The sequence below is a fragment of the Gadus morhua genome, chromosome 14 (assembly GCF_902167405.1).
Source record: "Gadus morhua chromosome 14, gadMor3.0, whole genome shotgun sequence".
Taxonomy (NCBI): Eukaryota; Metazoa; Chordata; class Actinopteri; order Gadiformes; family Gadidae; genus Gadus; species Gadus morhua.
The window spans coordinates 17,629,619-17,653,632 of record NC_044061.1 but is presented as its reverse complement, the minus strand read 5'-3'; the positions used below and the strand labels follow the sequence as shown (position 1 = coordinate 17,653,632).

The window sequence follows — 24,014 nt, the reverse complement described above, 5'->3', positions numbered from 1 at the left end:
TGATTTGACATTACAAGCAGGTTTGAAAATGTGCAGCATTGTGACATCACAGGTGGGCGTGTCCACCTAGACGTGTGCTGGATAGATCAGTCTACCAGCCTACCCAGTGGACTGAAGTAAACGTTGCTCATCTGTGGGTCTTCCGTCTGTTGCTCATGCAGTGAGTGTGGCGCAGCAGAGCTGTAACTTGTCATAGGCGTCATAATAGACGTTTGCTGGGTACTTGTTGCGCAACAGAGAAAAAACGCACAGGAATGCAAATGGTCATGCACATGTAGACACAGTAACCATCACACACAAAAGCACGAAAGGCAGATATGCAGGCATGCAACCAAGGTGAACATGCACACCACAAAAGATAATGCACAAACACGTACACACACAATCACCACAAATCAGATTGAAAGCATAAAGGACGGCTCTGGGCAGAGAGGTGTGGCGTCCCCTGTCTGTATAAGCTGTCGAAAGGAATGACGATGGTGACCCATCGGTACTCCCGAGTTACTCCCGAGGAGACTCGATAAAATGAATGAAAGGAATGTATGTGCAGTGGATTGTAAATTCCTAGCCTCTCTTGGTTTTACTTTTGCGTGCAATTTGAACAGAATAAACATATCTATTCTATCTTATTTCTAAAGCAGCAGGATGTTTATAGAACAGTGCAGTCTTCTCTGTCAATAGATGGGATGAGGGCGTTCTATCAACCATGAGGCCAACAGAACCATTGGTCCTCACCTCTAACGATATACAAAATGCTTCTTGAAGGTTCTCAGTGCCAACAGTTTGAATGCAGAATCCGTTTTTTTGCATACATTTACGTTTAGCATTTAGCAGATGCTTTTATCAAAAACGACTGACAATAAGCACATATGTCAGAAGAAAGATAAACAATATATCGCTGTCTGTACAGTAAGGATGTTCATAGAACCAAGTGTTGTTAGGTTAACCCCTTCCCGGATACAACAAAGCTAGCTAGGATAAGATGCTGCACAATGCTAAGGACAATTTTTTGTGCAAGGACGTACAACACACATTTAGCACGTACAAGATACAATTAGTGCGTAAGAGGGGTGTGGGTGTAAGGGGGGAAGCTATGCAGAGTCTAGGTGAACTCTGAAGTGAGTCTTGAGTCTTTTGCGGAAGCTGGTGAGCAACTCTGCTATCATGACATCAGCAGGGAGCTTGTTCCACACTGCAGTGCCAAAACAGGGAAGAGTTGTGACTTTGATGATCGACCTTTGCTTGCTCTTAGCGACGTCGGTACCAGGCTGAGGTAGTCGAGGGCAGCTGGGCTGTGTGTTCTATGCTTGGAGGCAGGCATGGGCAGTTCCATTGACCGCCTTGTAGGCTAGTACAATCATCTTAAATCTGATGCGACTTACTACAGGGAGCCAATGGAGGTCACGGAATAGGAGGAGTCACATGGGAGGATATCGAGAGTTTAATTTCGGCAGACAAACTATACTGTTTCTACTTGATATATTGCTGCGGCTACGATGGAAAAGAAAGCACTCTGACCGGGCCGTTTTGGACGTTTATTTTTCACCCCTTTTCGTCTGAAAGGTGAAGGAAGGGACGCTGCTCGAGGCCCTGACCACACGAAAGACGGTGACTGTGGGAGAGAGGCTGATCGTCCCCTACAAGTTGGCGGAGGTCAGACTAGCATCCAGCCACACATTCTGGGTTCTACACCGCAGGACTCGGCACTACAGTCATGCTAACACTGTCTGCTCATGCCCAGGGTTTAGTAGGTGCCCTCAACGTCTCCACTGGTTATGATGCTAAAAGATTGGTTCTTATTTCTCGCTTGTTTTCTCTGAGCCAATTTAAAACAATTTACAAATGCGCTTCTGAATGACGACATAAAAAAAAGATGGTCATGTTTAGTACATTAACAACATCATTGGTTCCTATCATCAACCACTGAACATTTAGAACATATTGTTGACTATATTCTGCAATAATAATGCATGCTTTATTATTTGTTTGCAGGCTGGCACCGTAAGGGATTCCATGGCAAAGTCGCTGTACAGTGCTCTGTTTGACTGGATCGTGTTCAGGATCAACCATGCCTTGCTCAACAACAAAGACCTGGAGGACAACAACAAGGTGTGGAATACGGCGGAGTTTGAGCAGACGTTTCCATGAGATAAGATAGCATGAACTACATCTGATCCTTGGGGCCTCAAACAGCATTTCCCCTTTCCAAAATATTCTATTTGGGTTATCTTCCTTTCATTTAATTTTGTTTAAATTAAGAGACTTGCACGTAAGGTATTTAACAAAGCGCTCCATTTATTAAACAGCAAATCTATCCTGCACGAACCATAAGTTGAACACGACTGTTATGTTTTCCCAGATATTGTCCATTGGTGTGCTGGACATCTTTGGCTTCGAGGACTACGAGAACAACAGCTTTGAACAGTTCTGCATCAACTTCGCCAACGAGCGACTCCAGCACTACTTCAACCAGCACATCTTCAAGCTTGAGCAGGTAAACAGCCCACGCGCTCACGATACAGTACCCTGCCTTGCATTCACTTGGCAGGACCCAGACAGGTTTCATTTTAAAGCTTCTTCACACCTCTCAAATTTCCCAACATGCATACATCACAGTGGATTTTGAGCAATCTAGAAATGCTTAAGACGATTATGCAATGTACCGTATGACTCACCTCAGCACCCTCCTTTGACCAACCCAATGCAAGGTTTCTGTTTCCTCTTTTTTATAGACTTACTGAAGCGAGACAGTTGAGCTTAATATGTACTTGGCACCGCCTTCTTCACAGCTTCTTACAGGAATCTATATGGTCAGTAATTGGTTGAAGAAAGATTATTCTTTAAGTTATGATGCTAGACTAAGGGTTATGTTCATATTAATTTTGAGTGCGTTCAGCTTGTATCCCTTTACATTTCTGGTATAACAAATAGTCAATGGACTGTGAATTATACTCCTGTCACAAATTGCAGAGGAGGACCTGATCCTCCCATGAGAAGTAGATTTATGTAGTACATGAGGGAATTACACCTTCAAAGCGTGCCAAAATATGTGAATGTACCTTGGGACTTTTTTTAAATTATGCTCTGACAGGTTTTAAAAAGGATTTGACGGACAAAATGACCAAAGAAAAGACCTTGTGCTTTTTAACTGCACGGCGGGCTGCAACAGGCGCTGCAGCTGAGCAATCTGCCCACCTTTCAGATAATGATAGTGGCCGGTGATAAGTGCTCCTGTATCATCTGGCTCCAACCCTTATCCATTAGAGAAACATGTGTTTTTACAGCATACACGTTCAGTGATTGCTTCCCCCCCTTATTTTGTCACTCAAAATCGCATGTGTAAACCAAATTGTTGCTTCTAAGTATTTCCCACCGTGCTGTGCTTGCTATGCAAATGACGAGCATAGTTCAGCTTAGGCTGACATTACGGCTGTACCTCCAAATACACCCCAATGCCAGCATAATATTTGAGCTTTCCGACATTAATTAATTTACACTTTTTGGGGAAATTTCCTTTCACTCCATTTTTTTTATCATTTCCCATTCTAGATGATGCAGCTGAGGCAAGCAATTATGTCAACAAAGTTGACGAGAGCATATAGGCCGTTGCTCGTAAATCAAATGCGAGTCATCCCAGATGAAGTGTCAACTCATGTATTCTTAGAACATACACATCTACTGTTCAAGTACTGCATGCAAACGATAGGAGTGGTTGGAGTAAATATTGTTGGATTCATTTCAGGATGGTCCTTCTAAAATTAAATTAATTTAGACAACTATCTTATTGTCCTCTTGCAGAAAAGTGTATTATACAACAGGAATTTATCTTTCTTTTGGACTAGGAGAAAATGGTACAGAGAAGCACTTCCACTTCATTTCTCATAAGCCTCTCTCGGATTATGTCTCTCTTGGTTAATTTGTGTTCCCATGAACCGGTGAAACAGCAATGATACCGCTTCACACTGAGAATGCTTTTTAATGTTTTTTACTTATTTACTTATTTTACTTATTATAAAACCGCTTTGAAGCCAGACGGGCACCACAAGGGGTTTTCTAGCTCTGTGTGAAAAGCATGCAACTCAGCCACCAATAATTTTGTTTACTTAGGGGAATGTAAAACATCCTGCTCCCTTGTTACTCCAAGCCTGTTCACTGACTCTGGTTCTTCATGGCCCCCAACAATCCTTATCTTGTTTCTAGGTTTCTTAATCTCGATTCAATATCTCAATGGAGCGTTTAAAGTAAAATCTCAATCATGATGCAGATGATGGCTCACTGTCATGGTGTTCTGGACCTTACTCTTTGTGTTCCTTGTGTCGCCTCCCAGGAGGAGTACAGAGCAGAGGGCATCACCTGGCACAACATCGACTACATAGACAACAGCGGATGCATCAACCTGATCAGCAAGAAGCCCACTGCACTGCTCCATCTGCTGGATGAAGAGTGCAAGTGAGTTGACTGCCTGCAAGACTCATGGTGATGCTCCTTATCCAGAGCTGACATGACAATAGTCATTATTTTAGCCTTTTAACCGCCACAGTATCAAGGTTCGTAGTGTTTGTCAGCCCCGTTTTGCTTTCGATATCCGTCTCGGCTCTTCTCCCATCTGGGTCTTCATAACCTCAGGCATCCAGCAAAGAAGATTTCTTAATTGAATGATGGTTTCTGTAGCTCTCATTATTCATCTCTTTTTGTTTTACTATAGACCAAGGTTAAACAGTGGACAGTAGCAGACAACTGATGTTATTTTGTGTTAGGCTAATCACATTTTAGATGACTAATTAAACTGGTGCCATCTGACAGCTTATTGATGAGATGTGATTAGTGCTACCAAACATCTTCTCCCCATTAAAGCTGCTGTTTGAAAGTTCAACTCTCAGAACTTACCGCTTTTCGAGAAAAAATCACTCGGCTCTCTCCCTCCCCATGTTTCTTTCCTGAAATTGAGATGTGTTGCATTTCACAAACCTGTGATTGACGTCAAGATGGATCCTCAGAATATTCTCATACAGAGGCAGGCGGGCTTAACTCAAAACGGATATTCTTACACTGCATTTCACTCACTTATGGCTGATGGATGGCTGTGGCACTCCTCACATTTTACAGCTCTTATAGCTCTTAAATCTTACCTACAGCATCTTGCAGTATTTCCATTTTGTTGCCCATGGTTCAGCTTTCCCCAAGCAAGCAACCAAACCTTGTTGGACAAGTTCAAGCGGCAGCATGAAGGGAACAGCTACATGGAGTTTCCCGCTGTCATGGAGCCTGCCTTCATCATCCGACACTACGCCGGCAAGGTCAAATACGGCATCAAGGTGAGACACCCCTAGCCCTAAGGCCACGAAAAATGGTCTTAGTTATCAAGGAAGAAACCTAGAGATGAAAGAGGAAAGAGGGATGCCTGACAAACTTGTATAATGACAAACAACCGTTTAAGTAAAGTTTAAAGGATTTGTTGATAATTGCAGAGCAACATTACACTACGTCCTGTGGGTATGTGTAGGTGGGGTGGTTTTTAACTGTTTGGAACGCAGACAAATAACTATGTTAAGACACCAATGGGCATGCTCACATACATAGATGGAGACTAGCAGTTCAAATTCTTGAATGTTAAATGTACTGGTCATGAGCACCGTGGTGGATTTTTGATCAAATTGCAAAATCTTTATCGCTTTTTCCTTGACTGGCTCAGCAGAGAAAAGATGAAAAAAAATGTTAATGCTTAAAGGTCCCATGGCATGCTACTTTATGGATGGTTTTATATAGGTGTGAGTAGGCCCCTAAAACAGTATTTGAGGATGTTCAAGATATCCGCCTTGGTGCAGAATTATAGCCGCTACGAGCCAGTCCCACAATGAGCTTTCCACAAACGTGCTGCTATTAGAGGTGGGTCAAGGAGGAGGGTGGGGGTTGTGGCCCTGAGCAGCTTGTGGCCCTTACAGTGGATGAATCGCAATGGTTCGGATTCATAATATCATCCGGAGGCGCACACAGCTTTTGGACGTGTTCTGTAAATATTCCAGAACACTCTGGTTGCTCCGGCGGGAGCCTTGGAGCTCAATATCTAAATAATATCATTTTATATAGTATCTATATAATATTATATATATTATCACGGCCAAAAGCTGTGTGCGTCTCTGGATGATATTATGAATCTCAAACGACTTCTCTGGTTCTTCCACTTCCATTTCAATCTGAAGTACAGACTGAACCAGGGCATGGAGGAGAAAGGAATTGTTGCCATTTGCTGACTCCTGGTACTTCCAAAACGAGACTCATAATGGGGGTTATCTCGGGCCATGAGATAACCAATCCCTTTCTTCTCCATGTCTCGGTTCAATCTGGATTTCAGGGGGTCAAACACCAACGTTCCTTTCCCCCAATTGCTTCTCAACCAAGGCCGAGATAAGTCCCACTACGAGTCCTGTTGTCGAAGTGGCTACCGGAGACTTGGAGAACCCTAAACAGTCTAGTCTTTCACCAACGCTTTACGTTATAATGTTGCATGTTATGCAACAACACCAACAGCAGAACGGTTATCCAAATAACGAAGAAGCGTACAGTACTTGCGTTACAGTGTGTGTATTCACACACACATGTGGCACTCACCCGGTCGTAGCTCAGTGCCGGGCCAAATTCTCTGGGCGGGCAACGCAGAGAAAGGGGAGGTTACCTGGCCCCATATGACGACATAGGGGGCCAAATTCCAAATCAGTGCATCTGAGGTTTGTTTTTTCAAAGGTGTAGCGGGATACCTGGGATACCATTGGCAGGCTAGGGGTACTCAAATTATTGCTAGTAAACCTCAAAGTAAAAAAAACACTATCCGTTTTCCATCATGGTGGTTTATCGCCCTTGATTATTGCAGTAGGGAATAATTATATAAACAACCATGTAAAGTATATCTTGTTAGGCAACCACTTGAACTTTGTCATATCAAAATAAATGTTTTATGAATGAAATGTAAAACAAATGCTACTGGAATTAGGTAACAGTCTTCCGGAGAGCCCTCATGTATGACTCAAACTGTGCTATTTGTGAATGTGATATGTAATACTCTAATCTCTCGCTCTCGCTGTTTCGTAGGACTTCAGGGAGAAGAACACGGATCACATGCGTCCGGACATCGTGGCATTGCTGAAGAGCAGCAAGAACGCCTTCATCGGTGGGCTGATTGGCATCGACCCATCGGCCACGTTCCGCTGGGCGGTGCTGCGGGCTTACTTCAGGGCCCTGGTTGCCTTCAGGGAGGCTGGGAAGAGACACCAGCGCAAAAAAAGCACAGGTGACGAACCGCAGAGGAGGGCGTTGGGGACTCCATGAGGCAGGGTCCCCAATTCTTAGTTTACCATGGTCCTTAGGATTATATTCATAGCTACATAATGTAGAAACACAAGAAGGCTCGTCACATATTCTCAGAAAAATTTGTAATGCATTACTTATTGTGAAGGATGATGGATCTGTAATTTCCTTAATTGTTCCTCGACAAAGATGGCTTGTGTATTGAGCCAGCTCTAGTGCGCTACTGCACAGTAGTGTATCAGAAATGTTCAGAAGTAGAGAACAAGTAGAGAACAAGTAGAAAACCAATACTAAAGTGCTGCCATGAATGTAGTAATAGTTAGTTTTTTCGACCTGTTCAGTCAAATCAGTCTATTTCAGCATTCTTTCTTAGCCGGTCAATGGAAATGCAAAAGAGTTTGACCCTTTTCTCGCTAGATGTGGTAGATGTGACTAGATTGCTCTTTTTTATGCTCTTTTTTATGTAGGTGGGCTCTTGCCCACCTACATAAAATCATAGCACCTCAGTAACTAATTACGCGTCATGCAAAATCCCCATCAGTAGAACCAATGGTTTATCCAGACCTAAAGGAGTGTTGAATAGACTGCCAGCTTCCTTCACACACCTTTTTATAGTTTAATTAATAACCTTACTGTCGCCTCCTCCTTCAGTTCTGAATGTCTCTCGGTCTATGTGAAAACCGTAGTCTTGCACAGGTTTCTCTCTCGTAGACGATTGCATCTCTTGTTTTTTTCTCAACTTCACTGTCTAATTGATCTTTGTCTTTTCTTTTTCTCTCCATTCCTTCCCTCTCATTTTTCCTCCCCTTTGTTTGTTGATCTTCTCCTCCTCTGTTCATTTTGTTTGTTCTCTCTTCATGTGATGTTGTTTTGCTTCTCCAAGGGCATGATGGCGCTGCTCCCTGTGCCGTTTTGAGCGTTGCGGATAGCTTTAGCTTTCTGCAGCACCCTGTGCATCAGAGGAGCTTAGAGATCCTGCAGAGGTGCAAGGACGAGAAGTACAGTAAGGCTGCCATCCCATAATAACTCTATCCTCCCCATTTTCAAGCTAGAGCCCCAGGGTTTCGGTGGGGGGAAACTAAAGGGAGATGGTAGACCAACATTGTCATCTTGTAGTTGTGTCTGCACAGCCATGCTTTGTGCAAGTATGCCTTCTCCAGTGTTCGAAGTGTTTTCCCAACACAGGAGTTCAAAAGCTTCATATCTAGAATGCTTGCAACATCATACCATCACCAGATTGTAAATGTTTTTATTTTTTGCGATTGGGCCCACATAAAACTATCATTTAATAATAGAGTTGATTGAATGATGACGAGTAATGATGCTTGTTGGTCACAGCTCTTTCTGCGCCAAGCTTATCCCATCCTTTCTTACGACCAAGCATGTCACATGCTGTATGGTGGCAGGGGTCTGCCATTCCTTCACTAACACCGGGTTTGTTTGTTGCATGCTTCTTGGGCATGGCTAAGACCTTTTAACCTTGGGTTAACGAACTCTGGTCTCCGGATATGGGCTCATGTGCATCTCAATCAATTTGAAAATTGTGGAAAAGTTAATTAAGTTCAGTAATTCGATTTTTAAAGTAAAACTCATATATTCTATAGATTAATTGCAACCGAAGTGAAATATTTCAAGCCTTTATTTGTATTAATATTTATGATTGAAGAAATGAAAATTCTGTATCTCAGAACATTTTTATATGGTGAACAAGTTGAATAATTTAGACTCAAGGTTTTCTCAAAATACCTGAAAAGGTTTCCTGAAGCTTTTAATGGTCTCTCAGTCTGGTTCATATGGCTTCAAAATCATGGGGAAGACTTCTTACTTGACCGTTGTGCAGAAGTCGTTGACACCCTCGACAAGGAGGCTATGGGCCCTATCTTGAACCCAGCGCAATTTACTTTCTACACTTTCAACAATTTACTTTCTATGTATCGTTGCTAATTTGCACCCGGCGTAAAGCAGATTTTCGCCCGCAGCAAACTCGTGCCAATGCACTTGCTTCCTAAGAGGCGTGTCGGCGAAAAAGCGGAGGCGTGTTCCGGCACAAATGATACATGGTGCTATCTTACTGATCGATTTTGCAAGCGCGCCACTGAGTGGAAAAATCCTGGTCTAAGTACTAGGACGTTTTAGAGCACTTAATGCTTCCTTCTGCTGGCAAGATTTATGGAGATGCTGATTTCATTTTCCAGCAGGGCTTGGCACCTGCCCACACTGCCAAAGTTCTGATATCTGGTTTGCTGACCATAGGAACACAGTGCTTGATCAGCCAGCGAACTTGCCTGATCGTAATCCCAGATAATGTATGGGTTATTGTCAAGGGGAAGATGAGACCCAACAATGCAGACGAGCTGGAAGCCGCTATCCAAGCAACCTGGGCTTCCATAGCACCTCAACAGGGCCATAGGCTGATTCGCTCCATGCCGCTTCGCATTGATGCAGTAATTTCTTTCGAAAGGAGCCCCAACCAAGTACTGCATAATCAAGAACATACTTTTCAGAAGGCTGGAATTTCTGTATTAATAATCATTTTTTTACTGGTCTTATGTGATATTCAAATTTTCGAAGATACTCAATTTTTGGTTTTCCTGAGCTGTTAGCCATAATCATCAAGATCATCAAGACAAATAAAGGCTTGAAATATTTCATATTTTCACTTTTGGTGGAATTAATCTATATAAAATGAGTTTCACATTTTTTACTTTCGACAATATTTTAATTCATTGAGATGCACTTGTACATTTCGCTGAGGGGGTGTGTGTGTTGATTGGATTTCCACCATGTCCTCTCTGTTGTGGAATAGTTTTGGTCATGGGTGATGCTGTGCACAGAAATTAAAAAAATCAACTCACTGCACTGACCGTCTCTTGACCTTGAGGTGACCCCAACTACACTCAAGTGGTTTTGGTTTTAATAAACTCTTAAGCAAAGTGTGTGTCACCTACTTTGTATGCAGATGTGGTTTGTTATATCACCTACTTAAATCACATTGTGAATAAAATACTATGTACGTACAGAATTTGATGTAAAAAAAAGAAGTGCCTCATGCTAGTCACTTTGTTATGAAACATACAAGCAGAATAGTCATTAATGCAAGTGGAATGCTGCAAAGACTTGGGGGGTATCCTACTTTCACCAAAGAACAGATCTTATGTTTCCTTGAGATTTCATGGTATCTAGGCTTCTGGCTGAAATCAATGGAACAGCATTATGTGGCTTTATTGCTGGCAATATCGTTAGCTTTAAAACACTAAGGGAGCAACGAAATATGGAGAGGACCAAACGCGCATTGTTGTACGCCGACAAACAATCACAGACGTAGTGCTATCAAACAAACGCACACAGTGCTCCGCCAATACGCACAAAAACCGTCAAAACCCGATGCTATATGAACCTCTATAATAACTTTATCATAGTTGCAATACAATGCGACACACCAAGGGTTAATCAGCTATGGCAATGGTAAAGATATCGCTTAAATAGTACATTAAAAGTGACGGCAGTCCTCGCCAGCACAAAAGTAAAAAAGTATATATCCCTTATCTTAAATCAGTAGAATATCCTTTTGAAACCCCCTATGTGATCCATTTTCGGATATCCATTTTAAAACCGGATTGCTAAACTAGTGCAACTGCTTGCTTGATCACAATGACAGTATGATTGTGTGACTGTTAATTCTGACTTTTTGAACTTCTAGCTACCCCAATAACCAATGAAATTGATTTGCAAATATAGACTAAACTGTTACTTTGGAACTAAGTAGTTTTGTGGGGCAAAATAAGAAATTATTTTAAACATATTAATTTTCACTAAGTGGGTGAGGATGGTCGTCTGAGGAGGCGATGCCCCTTAACTCCCCCTCGGTGCGCCGGGCCTGATCAGAAGCATCTTACATGATGAGACAACGCCTTTGATTTCCTCCAACACTAGGCAACATGGCCAATAAATCTATCATTCTTCTCTTGATTCCTTTCAAATAATACTAGGCTTAACTAATCCCATTTCCATGCGGAACTGCAATCAATTCCTCTTCTCGATAAACTGAAACCATAACTTTCACTAATTTAGAAATATTGACTTTTAATCTAAACTGGTCATCAGTTTAATTACTGGTTGGTTGGTTTTTTTCTACACCATAAAGTGTGTGTGTGTGTGTGTGTGTGTGTGTGTGTGTGTGTGTGTGTGTGTGTGTGTGTGTGTGTGTGTGTGTGTGTGTGTGTGTGTGTGTGTGTGTGTGTGTGTGTTTCTTAACATATCTCCATCCTGTGTGTGTGTGTGTGTTTTTATCAGGCGGGGCGAGGCGGAGTCCCAGGACCCCCCTCTCAGACCTGCAGGGCAGCAACACACTCAACGAGAGATCGCCACGGTGAGAGCCTCTGATGTCCTTGATAACCAATCCCCAATCTTAAAAAACACCTTTTCTAACCCTCTGGTCGTACTGGTCTGTTGGTTAGTTCAGTGTTAAACAGTTACTGGAGATGGGAGTATTTCTGTGTGGAAGCCCCCCTGTTGTTAGAAGGGATGACTTTTGCACCGAATGTCCATGATTCACTGAAAGCAGAAGGACTGGTCATAAAGGTTCGCACCATTTGAGCCCTACTTCAGCCCCTGCGGACACCAATTGCACAACGCAGGCATTCTTTTTGTAAGACTGTTGAACGGCATCCGACTCGTGACCTTTGCCCCATGTGATCTGCACACCCGTAGCTTGTAGCGTCCCATCACTTCCTGCCTCTTCCTAGACTGGGTACCCCCAACCCATTCTGCCGGCTATTTGAATTCCCCCTGCAGAAGGGTCTGGAGAAGAGCAATACATTTCTTTCTGCTTCCGATACGTTTTTGTGGGAGCCATTACCCAAGCTGGCTTTTCCCCCTGGGCCGCTATTTGCTGGTTTAACACAATGACGAAAGGAAGCGACGGCGAAAATGACAAAAGCCTCCTCAGACCAACGTGCAATCTACGATTGAGCTGGATCTGGCAATAGCCAGGCTAGCCTCTTCCCTCTCATCCATCGCTGCTTCCTAAGTGTTCACTAGAGTCAGCTCCCCCCCATGCAGGTGGTGGCTTAGTGATGTCCTACCAGAGACATGTGCTGCAGGATGTCGGTGGTGGTGGGGATAAATGCCTCTTCTCATTAAGGAGCCTCTTGGGGTGTGCGTGTGTGTGTGTGTGTGCGCACCCGTCTGTCTGTTTTTTTTTTTCCACAAACGGATATCCAGAGTGGACATAACACAGCTTTACGGACTCCCAGGGATCCAGCAGCAGATGTGGTTCCATCACCGTGGAACCACAGTGATCTCTGCTTCAACAGATGGAGTGGACAATGGGAGAGACGTTTGTTACTGCGGACTGTTGGTCTGGTTCATTGCTGAGCATTAAATCAATCTTGCAAGGCCCTAAACGGCAGCGTTCTCTGTACTGCGAAAGGATGCCGTGTGAGGGGATGATTCGATCTTGGAGGAAACCTTATATATGTTTACTGTGACCCCAGATCCCTTTATTGCTCTACGCTTTATGTGCTATATACTCCACCCGTGGGACTGTGAAGAGGGCTGGCGTTCTGGAAACTTCCCAGGGCCCTCTTCAAGGGCCAGGTTAGAGGAACAAGGATAGAGAGCGTAGGGTGGAGGACGGAGCGAGATGGGACCAAGCTTTTGCTAAGACGGACCCTTCGGCGTCTGCGGGGATTGGGAGGTTGCAGGGCTGGTGGAGCGGGCGCTCTGGGTCATGTGAGATGATGTGTTCTTAACGGGTCAGGGCGGAGGTGATGCGGTCTGATAGGTTGGGAATGGTGATTCTTGTGAGGGATTTTTTAAAAGCCTATATCGATGTACTACTGTGAATATGTTGTAAAAGCAGATTAATGCATACAGATGCACTAGTTCAACAATGCTGTAATAAAGGAGGAGAAGGGGGTGTGGTTGCACAGACTTGTGTTTAAGTTTCCTGATGTGTCTGTTGGCAGCGTTTGTGAGCATCAATGGTGTGATGGTTGTAGCTGAGCTTATTGTCCACTATAATGCATGGTGTTACGCCACTTGAGGACGGAGAATAGTGTTGGTGGTATAGGATAGAGTTGGAGATGGAGACTAGACACTGGAGGGTAACGTTATGGTAGGTGGCAGGTATAGAGGGTAGAGGAGGGAGCGTGAGGGATAGAGCTCAAACAATCTTACCCTGAGCTGGATCAGTCGTTTCCATCTGAGCCTCTTTTGGGTTGCAAATGCAATCCACAAGGATCAGAATGGATTCTGGTTACTGTAGATACTGTACTTTATAAATTGACAAGGTGATGGGCTCTGTGCGCACAGCATTGGACAATGTTATCTGTTAAAGTACTTTTGTCATAATTGAATCACAATGATCAAATCCAATTGGAATTGACTACTTAAATTTGGACCAATGGGTTTTTGTGTCGTGCCATTTTTGAGAGACGTTAAATACAAGTTCCCGCTCAATCTCCTGTTGCTGTCTCTCTCTATCCAGAACGCCCAGAGGCATTCCGAATTGATTCGGTTCCGAGAGTTTATTTTACTTCTGACCTTAAAGTAACTCTGTGTGTGGGCTGGCAACAGCAGGGTAGATTCCTGTAAATTGTAGAAGTCAAAATAAACTCCTCTGCTCTGACCCAATTCATGACGGATGGTTGCTGTTGTAGCCATTTCCTTATTTCTAATAGCCACAAGAGCTCAGTGTTTGGTTTCATCTAGTTGCACATGCATTTTTTCCGCCACAGAATATTTGTTCGTCTTAGTTAACCTAGTTTTTGTAATGCTCATTCTCTGGTTCAGTTTACTCTTTTTTATATTACCATTTTGTCCTCTACCTTTTCCCTCTTTCTCTCTTCACTGTTATTTTCTTACATTTACATTTAGGGCACTTAGCAGACACTTTTATCCAAAGCGACTTACAATAAGTACATTTGTCATAAGAAAGTGACACAATATATATCTCTTTCTGTCGGTACAAAAAGGATGTTCATAGAACCAAGAACAAAGCACCAACAATCGCTAGGTTAAACCATTCCCCGTGTTCAACTTAGATAGCTATGATAAGATGCAACATAACTAAGCACTATAACTAAAAAAATACGACACACAATAAGTGCGTACATTAAGTGCCAGGACGTACAACATACAACCAGTAGGAGGGGAGGGACTTAAGACCTCTGTGCATAGCCTCCTCGGCTATGTAGAGTCTAGGTGATGGAATTGAGGTTGGTTAAATACAAGGCGTGCTGCAGCGTTCTGGATACGCTGCAGAGGTTTAATTGCGCAGGCAGGAAGTCCAGCCTGGAGCGAGTTGCAGGAGTCGAGGTGGGAGATGACGAGTGCTTGGACCAGGAGCTGAGCTGCTTCCCTCGTGAGGAAGGGCCTGATCCAGCGGATTTTCTTCTCATCTCTTCTCCTTTCATCAAATCCTTTCTTCTCAGCTCTCATCTCTCTTCATGCCCTCCCCGCTCCCCTCCTCTCTCCCATCCCGTCGCTCCAGGACTTTACAAACCAAGTGGTTGTAGCTAGTGCCTGACCGGCCTCACCACTCAGCCCTGACCACTATGTAGAAAGAAGGCCAGTGTTTGCTTTCAGGTCCACTGGGTTGGTTTTCACCTTGAGGCTTGAGGCTTTGCATGAACTTCTGACCATAGAAAAAAATCGACCCTGCAGATACAGTACAATGTTACATTGAAGAAATGATTGCAACAATGTTAAGAGTCCGCAATGTTGGTTATGGCCGGTGGTGTGACGTGGAGTTGAACAGGATTATGTCTCGTTGAAATTGTGGCTCAATGTGGATAAACAACATTGTTTTATCGCACACATTTGGTTCACATGTCAATCTCAAAGATGTTCCTGTAAATGTCTGTTAAGTCCCTGTCTATCACCGAATCAGTTATCACAATGGTGAATGAGCCTCTGGCCCACAGACGAAAGCCCTAACATTTGCGTGCATATAGAATTATGAATGTAATGAACTGGGCATCAGTGATGACATGGTTTGTATCGCTGGAAGAAATAACACTTACTGCCAAAAGTGCTGCAAAAGAAAACTAAATGGAAATCTTCAAAGAATCCTCATCTTCAAGAAAGGCAATTTCTTCCAGAATGTTTTAGGGCTTGAATCGTAGGAAACTTGGTAAATCTGTTACATCCTGTGTGTGCGTGTGTACCACAGGGGTTCTCCTATTCCTGGCTTGAACGGGCGTGTGGGCCAGCAGAGTCGCCTATCATCCGGCATCTCCACCACGGAAGGGGACGGCATCTTCATCAACTCCACCAGCAGCAAGCTGCTGGAGAGAGCTCAGGGCATCCTCATGTCAGTCACTACACTCACACCTCGCCTACCTCAACCCCAGACTCTCTGATCCAGAGAAGGGCTTTCATATGATGTCAAATGTGCTCTGTTACTTCATAACATGAGAATATTATAATAGTATTTTTAGTATTTATTTCTATGTCTTGGGGAAAAGTCTCAGCATTTGGTTAATGCTATTCTATTTTTCTGGTGCCATGTGGAGAGAATTTCATTGGCAATACTAACCCTTCCTTTCTTGTTGCATGCTTCCATTGCTTTTCAATAGGAGGAACAAAAACTACAAACCCAAGCCTCTCCTCCCAAAGGTAATTCCCACACTACACCCCCCCTACCCCACCCTGCTAGAGTGTTTTCTGGGACTTGCACACTGCCAGTCCTGTTGCTAGCCATGTTGCTGAGGCGACCGTGTCCTCTCCTGCAGCACTTGTTGGACGTCAAGTCCCTCAAGTACCTGAGCAAGCTGACGCTACACGACCGCATCACCAAGTCCCTGCTCCACCTGCACAAGAAGAAGAAGCCGCCCAGCATTAGCGCCCAGTTCCAGGTTGGATGCAGCATTCCGACACGCACACGTGCTCATATGCACACCCATGCACACACACACACAGAGACACATATGCTGATCCACACACACACACGTACACACACACACACACAAACATGCCGATCCACACACACATGCATGTACACACAAATACATGCTGATACACGCATACACACAAAAATGAAACCATGCACACAGAAAGACACAACTTAAATTTATTGGCCTAAGATAATTATAAGTTAATTGAATGAGCCTGGGGCCTGGGGATTATCACAATGCAGCCCTCCATGTTCACCAGCAATGTGCTTCATGCACTTCAAAACTTTATTTATACAAAAATATCACTTAACAGCATGAGCTGTTTCTTTTGAGCGGGCACAGCGCATCAGCCAGGTTCTTCTCCGATTATAGTGTTGTATTGCTGTGCGTGCCAAGAAAATCCCAACTGGTTAACCTCCCACTCCTAAGAATACCTTAAAATAATCGCTATACTCTAAATATGCTGGCATGTTAAATCTGCCCTTAAATCTTTAACTTATGACGTAAAGAAATATCTTGGCTAGAAAGTTCCTCAAATATATAACGCGCCCATCCATAAATAAATCTGTCAAGGGAATTGTTCCATATAAATCTTTTTAGTGTGGTCCACTACCCCCTCCACCAATGTAGGTAGGGGGTCATCAGTTAATCAGAAAATTTATATATCTAACTATAGCTGCAACGTCAGCCCCTAGAGGTTGCCAATTGGAAAACGACCATTGTGCAGCTTTAAAGGAAACGCTTCAAACGCTTCAAATTCCCTTCATCTGCTTTTTGTTCCTGCTAACGGACTTAACCAATAGGAGCATATTTGGGTTAGGGTCTCTCATCTAGATCTAACTAGAAGATAGAATAGAAATTGAGGTAATCCAGGCCTCGTTGTGAATCTTGAATCTTAAATCATATCCTTAGAGATGGGCATATTATTGTTGTCTCTGATATATTGCGTATGTGTTGGGCTCTCTAGGCTTCCCTCAACAAGCTAATGGAAACCCTGGGCCACTCCGAGCCCTACTTTGTCAAGTGTATCCGCTCCAACGCTGAGAAGGTACAAATATATGGAAGACCAGTTTGTGACTTTATTAGTCAAACTTTTAATTGGTTTATTTAGCCCCCTGATCAATCCGCATTCCCTGGTCTTCAAAAGCTCTCCTCTTCTGGTTACGATTTTCCCCAGCTGCCTTTGCGCTTCAACGACGAGTTGGTCCTGAGGCAGCTGCGCTACACTGGCATGCTGGAGACCGTACGCATACGGCAGTCTGGATACAACATCAAGTACAGCTTCAAGGTAAGAACCTCAGCCATGCATATAAACCACACACACTCCGGTTGACTCATTTTTGTAGTTCTTTAAATAATGGTGCCAAAGTCTGAACAGCCTGAATGTAAACAGACAATTAAGAAGACATCATATGACTGTAGACTTGTATACTGTGGCTAAACCCTGATGTTTTGGTTGTGTCACATTGACAAACTTTTGATTGTTCTCACCACTTCGGAGGAATACCATTTTTGTTTGTTTTGCTTCAAAATCATGCTCTTTTCTGATCGATTTTTAAATCCCAAATCTTACGTGCAGCACATTTTTTAAGAAATAGAAAGAAAAAACGAAACAAATCAAAACAATGAGGGCATAACAAAGAAAAAATTGTGAGAGAAATGAAATACGAGGCCTCTAAGACATTGTGAGGGTGTGGTGTCAACACTGGTTTACATCAGCACAGTTTATTGGCAAATTGACGTGTGTGTGTGTGGTTATGTGCGCAGCGGCACCCCAAATCTAATTAGTTTGAGTCAGCCAAGTCACTGTTGTATTACCACCAATTCCCATAGTTTGAATCACACTTTTCCCCCGCATTTTTTCACATAATGGTGGTTGCTCAGCTTGTTCCCAGCCTGGTCACAGAGTCCTGGTCACAGAGGAGGGTGCATTATTTGGCTTACCCAAATGGCAGCTTTGATAACTACGATTAATATATCGAAGGTTTCTGAAGTGTGTCGTATTGTGAACTTTCTTTAAAATCGAAGCCATTAAAATGTTTCAATAAGCTGTGTTAGGCAAAGTATTTCCCAAGAAAAAAGTGTATCTATGACGTTTTTGGTCAAACCACAGCCAGGTTTTAGTAGCTGAGCCAACTTGGAGCTTGTGATATTGTCCGGCGTTCTGGAATCTCCCGGAACATATTAGTACTGTGGTCAGCGCTTATTAGAAATACTTCCAGCATGTATCACTGTAAGACCCAGCGGTGGTCCCCCATCTCGGGTCTTCAGAACAGAGCCTCAGCATTGTCTAGGGGTCACTCCAACACTCCCCATCCCAGCAATAGCATAAACACTGTTTTGCCAGCCAACCCCCTGAAGGCGGAGCGGGGGAGCAGATTGGCGTCGGGACAATGGGCCTTAGTTTAAATGTTGGGAGTTGAGCTTGTTTTAGGACTTGATGAGATTGAATCCCTGCTAACATGGACAAACATGGGCTTCACGTGAAACCATGTGTGTTAGGACAACCTTGGTCATTTCAGTCCTTGGGTATCGGTTGTATAAAGGTTCATGTGAACAAGCCCCAGTTTCTTCTGATGGTCAAGATACTTATCCCATCTATGAGGCCTGTAATACTGATTTATTGCTTCAGTTTTTATACCTTGGTGGTTCAGTCTATAAACATCAGAGCTTCCTCAAAGGCCAACAGTTGTTTCTCTGCACAAAAGCAGAGACATCTGAGACGCCTCTGGCTCTGTTACAAACCATTATGGTGAAAGATATATCCCTGTCCTATTTCTCATGAATCTTTTCTGCTGTTTCTCTTTGTCAGGATTTTGTCCGCCACTTCCGTGTGTTGCTCCCAGAAGGCACCAGGGCTTCCAAAGAAGACATCCAGAGGTTTCTGGGCCAGGTGGACCTAGCGCCAGATGGCTTCCAAGTTGGCAGGACGATGGTATTTACACTGTTCTCCGCTTTCACCTTCCATATCCATCCTCTTATCTAGTGATTTATGGTTAGCAGATGGTAATGTAACCAGTATTTTATTGGTGGATAAGCATGGAGCATATTTTTATGAATAGATGTAGTATAAAAAAAGTATTGATGACATCACTTTGTGATACTTCCCATTGCAGTGTTAATTAAGTTAATTATGTTAAGGTGTAATTACGCAAGTATTCTGTAATCAGCAATGTAAAAAATTGAAAAGCCCTTACTTGATATGTAAAAACAATATGGAACAACATGTACGTTTAGGATTAGGGGTTACGGGTTAAATATGAAAAAAAGCGAGTTCCACACTAGGGTATGGCTAGGGTGGGGCTTTTCCATAATGTTATTGCATGTTAAGTATATGCTGTTAACGGTTGTATCGTTGCCTATTACGTGTGTAATTACACTCAAATTAGGAAACCATAATGGAGAGTATTACCAATATTTTCATTGAAGAAGCAATAGATGTGGAGGGCACATTCCATTAAGAAGCCAGGTTACATGATACAGGTGCTCCGTTTTAATATAGTATTAAAAACAATGCAGTCTAAATATGATTTCTAGGTCCTAGACTCCTAGCCCTAGGCTGAAAACAATTATGTAATGAGGACATGGATAAAAGGGCTAGTAACTGTCTGGACAACTGAGATGCTTCAGTTTTTATCCTTTCTCTAATTAAACCAACATGCTGTGTATCCAGACACGTTTATTTTTGTAGTATTAGTATTATTAGTTAGTTTTTCTGGTATTTGCGTGGTTGGCACGGATGGATGCCCTGTGATTCACAAGAATGTGTGTGTGTGTTCATCCAAGTGTGTGACTAAGCTCTGTTATAGTGTGTGTGTGTGTGTGTGTGTGCGTGCGTGCGTGCGTGCGGCAGGCTCTGCTAATGTCTGCGTTTGTGTGTCCTCTGCCTGGCTCTGCTGACCTGTGTGTGTGTGTGTGTGTGTGTGTGTGTTTGCCTGTCTCTGCTGACCTGTGTGTGTGTGTGTGTGTGTGTGTGTGTGTGTGGGTCCAGGTGTTCCTGCGGGAGGCGGGGCGTCGGAGCCTACAGGCCTCTCTCCACGGCCGGGTCCTGAGCCTGGTGGTGGCGCTGCAGCGGCGCTTCAGGGCCCGGCTGGAGCGCGCCTCCTTCCTCAGGACCAGGGAGGCGTCCGTGTGCATACAGGTACCCTGCCCCTGATCGTTGTCCCCCTCCTCGGGGAACGGTTCATGGGTTTTAAATGTGCACTGATAACATGGTAACAGGAAATGCCTAGCATTGTTAGAACGCTAATACTAATCCTATTAACAGTTTAATGGAAAGTCCTTTATTGAACAAATGTGATCTTTACAGGATCTAAAAAAGGGTCAAAATGGATGATAGTCATTTAATCACCTATTTCACTGTTAAGTAGATAAAATACAGCGTTTATGTAAATAAAATGCAGTGTTTTTGCTTTTGTCTTTTCAAAGCGATGGTGGCGTGCATACCGGCCGAGAGATATCGAGGATAACGAAGAGGGCTGTGAGCTTGCCATCCAACAAGAGGCGGCGGTGTGCCTCCAGAAACACTGGCGGGGGTACGAGGCCCGCCGGAGGTTAGGGCTTTGGAAGGAAGCCGCTCTGGTATTGCAGAAAGCGTGGAGGTTGTGGACCTATCGCCGTGTTGACGCGGCACTGGTGATTCAAACAGCGTGGCGCTGCCATAGAGCCAGAGAAGGCTATCTGAGTCTGTACGCTACAGTGGTGCGACTGCAGGCAGTCAGCAGAGGCTACCTAGCCAGACAGAGGTGAGGCTTACTCCTTGCTATGTAAATCCCATTCACGCATTCCATTCATACTGTAACTCTACTAGCTCTTGGTCAGTATGGCTTTTCTAGCCAGGTTAAAAAAGTATTCCCTACTCATTACCTCCAAAAATAATTGTTTAACATGAGGCACAAGTCATTTATGTGGGTTCAGCTTCAACAATAGCTCACCGAAATTCCAAGCGATGGATAATTTCTCCAAACCAGATTAACGTTTGTTGAAAAGAGTTCATTCAGTGTAGTTTATGTATTAGCGGCCGTGCTGTGAGCCTGCAGATCAGTACAGCCTTAAGATCATATTATTACGAAAGCACCGTGACTTGGCTCATCAACTTTTGAGCTGCTCCTGAAACAAATTCTTTCAAAAGGGATTCTCATATGGGGACACAAACTTCACAGCACACCTTTTACATGTGTCAACCCCTACAAAGCTATTATAAAAAAAAAAGAAAATGGTGATTGTTAGGTAAGTGACCTGTGGCTCTTTCACCGTCAGCTTCAGGGAGCTGAAAAAGCAGAGACTGCAGGAGAAGCAGGAGCTGGTCCAGCTGCAGAACGGTCAGAAGAGCCATTCTCCAGAGGAAGAGGAACGGCAAGAAGAGAGGCCCGTGGGCCAGGACCTGAGCCTCTGGGGGGACCCCTCCTACGAGGGGCGGGGGAGGAGCACCCAGAGGGTCCCCGGCCTGGTTACCCAGCAGGACCAGCCGAGGTTGAGAGCAGGAGGAGCAGAAGACTGTCCCGGGATGAGCTCAAGCAACCCTTTGCTCCAAGAGCATCCTGAAGCACCGGTCACCGTGGTGATTCGAGACAGGGCCAGAACGTTAGATGAACTCAGCCAGAAGACCACCAGGGCCAAACGGGAGAGCCGGCGCATGCGGGAGCTGGAGCAGGCCAAGTTCAGCCTGGAGCTCCTGAAGGTCCGCGCGACCAGTGGCGGGGCGTCGTCGCCCTCTGAGGAGAGGCGCTGGTCGGCAGAGCTGCTGCACGCGTCCACCCCGCCCCTGCGCTCCCCCCAGGGCACCCCTGACAGCCAGAGCTCCAGGTTCAGCTTCGAGCTCCTAAGCCTTGAAGAAGGGCCGCCCAGGGCGACGCTAGAAGAGCTCGACCTCGACGAGGCCGGCTCTCCAGAGCTGCCGGATCACCCCGCGGAGCTCCCTTCCTCGAGGTCAGCCACAGGCTCTCCGCTCATCCGTGAACGACCCGACCCCGACGACAGGCTACCTCAGTCACCCACACTTCCGCCCAGAATTGAGAACTACCTCCCGACCTTTTACGTCCCGACCCGCGACAGCCACACGGTCTCCGGCCCTCCTCCTGCCAAGAGCCCTCCACAGCGTTTCGAGGCCGCTGTCGCCGCTCCCACAACCCCAGCCACCACCACCACCTCCGCCGCTGCTACCACCATCACCTCTGCCACGGTCACCTCCACCACCGTGATCTCCAAAGCCCTGAAGGACAGGAGGGAGCCGGGGCGCCGGCCGGTGGTGGTGGTCATCAGCATGCACAAGGCCACCCCTCTGAGGGAGGAGCCGGGCGCCGCGGGCCACCCCCGGGCGGAGCTGCCCAACCAGCCACCGGGTTGCCTGGCCGCGCCCTACGATGCCGTCCCGGCCCCAGCCCCGGTCCCGCCCGCCAACCTGGCCGTCCTGGAGAGACTGGAGCGGCTGAACGAGGAGAAGGAGGAGAGGCAGCGCAGCCAGCAGCAGCAGAGCGAGAGGCAGATGATGGAGCAGATCCGGCAGCAGAAGGAGGCGCTCGAGAGGCAGCGTCTCCTCTTCGCCCGGAACGAGAAGGACATGTTCGAGAAGCAGCGGGGCGAGGCCTTGCACAGGATACAGCAGAGTCGCCAGGCGGGGGCCGGTGCAGGACACAAAGGTTCCCGAGCCGCCACATCCAGGCCCGACTCGCTGGTGTTTGAGAGAACACAAGCACCGGCTCCTCACACCAGGACAATGTCTGAGCTCCGGGCCCCTGAAGAGCTCTCATTTCCTGGGGCAGAGTCCCAGCCCAGTGCCCCTCAGCCCGGCTCTATTCCGCTTTCCTCCTCTGTCCCGAGAGAAACGCTTGGAGGAAGCAGGCCTATCGCCGATGGCTGGGTGCCCAAACTCACATTAGAATCTAGTGATGGAAGAAGAACCTCACCGAGACTTACCCCAAAGAAGACGCCTGGTGGGCACCAGGGAAGTACAGTTCACACGGCTGACAAGTCTGGGAACATCTTCTTCTCTCCTAAGGACAAGGTTGTGTTTGCCAAGTGAGTACTCAGACTCACTCCTCGTGTGTGGTTGCGGGGTCAAAACAAGGATGTTATATTTCTTCAAGATGTTGTCGCAGCAAAGTCCTATGTCCTATACGGATGGAAATTATTATTTAGGAGGAGGGGTTATTTAGATACACTTTTTAACGTGTTCTTCTCTCGATGCATCTCAGATTTGACGAACAGGACAAACCTGTGGCCAACCCTAGAGAGTCAGTTCCCAAGGCCTCCAAAGGACCACAAGTGCGTGAGGTAAGCATGGTTTGTTTCCTTTCTTGCTGGCCTCACTATCAATGAGATGAAATATATATAAAAATAAGATGCTGCAGTTTGAATTCTTGAAGTGTGTGTGTGTGTGAGAGATGGAAATGACTAACAAAACCTCCCCCCAAAACACGGCAGGTCAAAGACAAGTGTTTGAAGATCCTAATGATTTCAGTATTTGTTGGTTCCATTTCACTCACTGTGTGTGTGTGTGTGTGTGTGTGTGTGTGTTATCGCTTTGGGTAAACCTCAGGTCGGCAGAGCGGGCAACAAAAAGAAAGCCCGCATGGCTCGGACCCGCTCCGACTTCCTCAACCGCGTCCCCATTCTCTCCGTGGCGGGGGAGTCTGAGGACGACGACACCCCCGCCCCCCCCCGCCATTTCACCCTCCCCCTCTCCAATCGCAGCGGCCCCGACGCTGACCTAGGAGAGTGTTTTAGTGACTCGGAGATGGTAATCGCCAGCACCAATGGCTCCCTTTTAACCCTTTTCTTTTGTTTTCACATGTAGTCTTCTTTCAGCAGCTA

General features: G+C 45.2%; 1 protein-coding gene across 5 annotated transcripts in view; it reads left to right on the top strand.

Annotated features, from left to right (window-relative positions):
- Positions 1 to 24,014, top strand: part of myo9aa (myosin IXAa) — a 79,945-nt gene that overhangs the window by 44,931 nt on the left and 11,000 nt on the right. For 3 of the 5 annotated variants that reach the window (XM_030376458.1, XM_030376456.1, XM_030376457.1), the window contains 19 exons: positions 1,564 to 1,653; positions 1,993 to 2,109; positions 2,360 to 2,494; positions 4,328 to 4,449; positions 5,174 to 5,315; positions 7,087 to 7,285; positions 8,186 to 8,305; positions 11,596 to 11,671; positions 15,479 to 15,619; positions 15,885 to 15,924; positions 16,041 to 16,163; positions 17,170 to 17,250; positions 17,380 to 17,490; positions 19,015 to 19,137; positions 20,194 to 20,343; positions 20,631 to 20,947; positions 21,462 to 23,219; positions 23,396 to 23,474; positions 23,740 to 23,940. In XM_030376458.1, the coding sequence (XP_030232318.1) occupies positions 1,564 to 1,653; positions 1,993 to 2,109; positions 2,360 to 2,494; positions 4,328 to 4,449; positions 5,174 to 5,315; positions 7,087 to 7,285; positions 8,186 to 8,305; positions 11,596 to 11,671; positions 15,479 to 15,619; positions 15,885 to 15,924; positions 16,041 to 16,163; positions 17,170 to 17,250; positions 17,380 to 17,490; positions 19,015 to 19,137; positions 20,194 to 20,343; positions 20,631 to 20,947; positions 21,462 to 23,219; positions 23,396 to 23,474; positions 23,740 to 23,940 (4,125 nt within the window). The remainder of the gene's footprint in view (positions 1 to 1,563; positions 1,654 to 1,992; positions 2,110 to 2,359; positions 2,495 to 4,327; positions 4,450 to 5,173; positions 5,316 to 7,086; positions 7,286 to 8,185; positions 8,306 to 11,595; positions 11,672 to 15,478; positions 15,620 to 15,884; positions 15,925 to 16,040; positions 16,164 to 17,169; positions 17,251 to 17,379; positions 17,491 to 19,014; positions 19,138 to 20,193; positions 20,344 to 20,630; positions 20,948 to 21,461; positions 23,220 to 23,395; positions 23,475 to 23,739; positions 23,941 to 24,014) is intronic. The other 2 variants (XM_030376459.1, XM_030376460.1) reach the window with 2 other exon arrangements.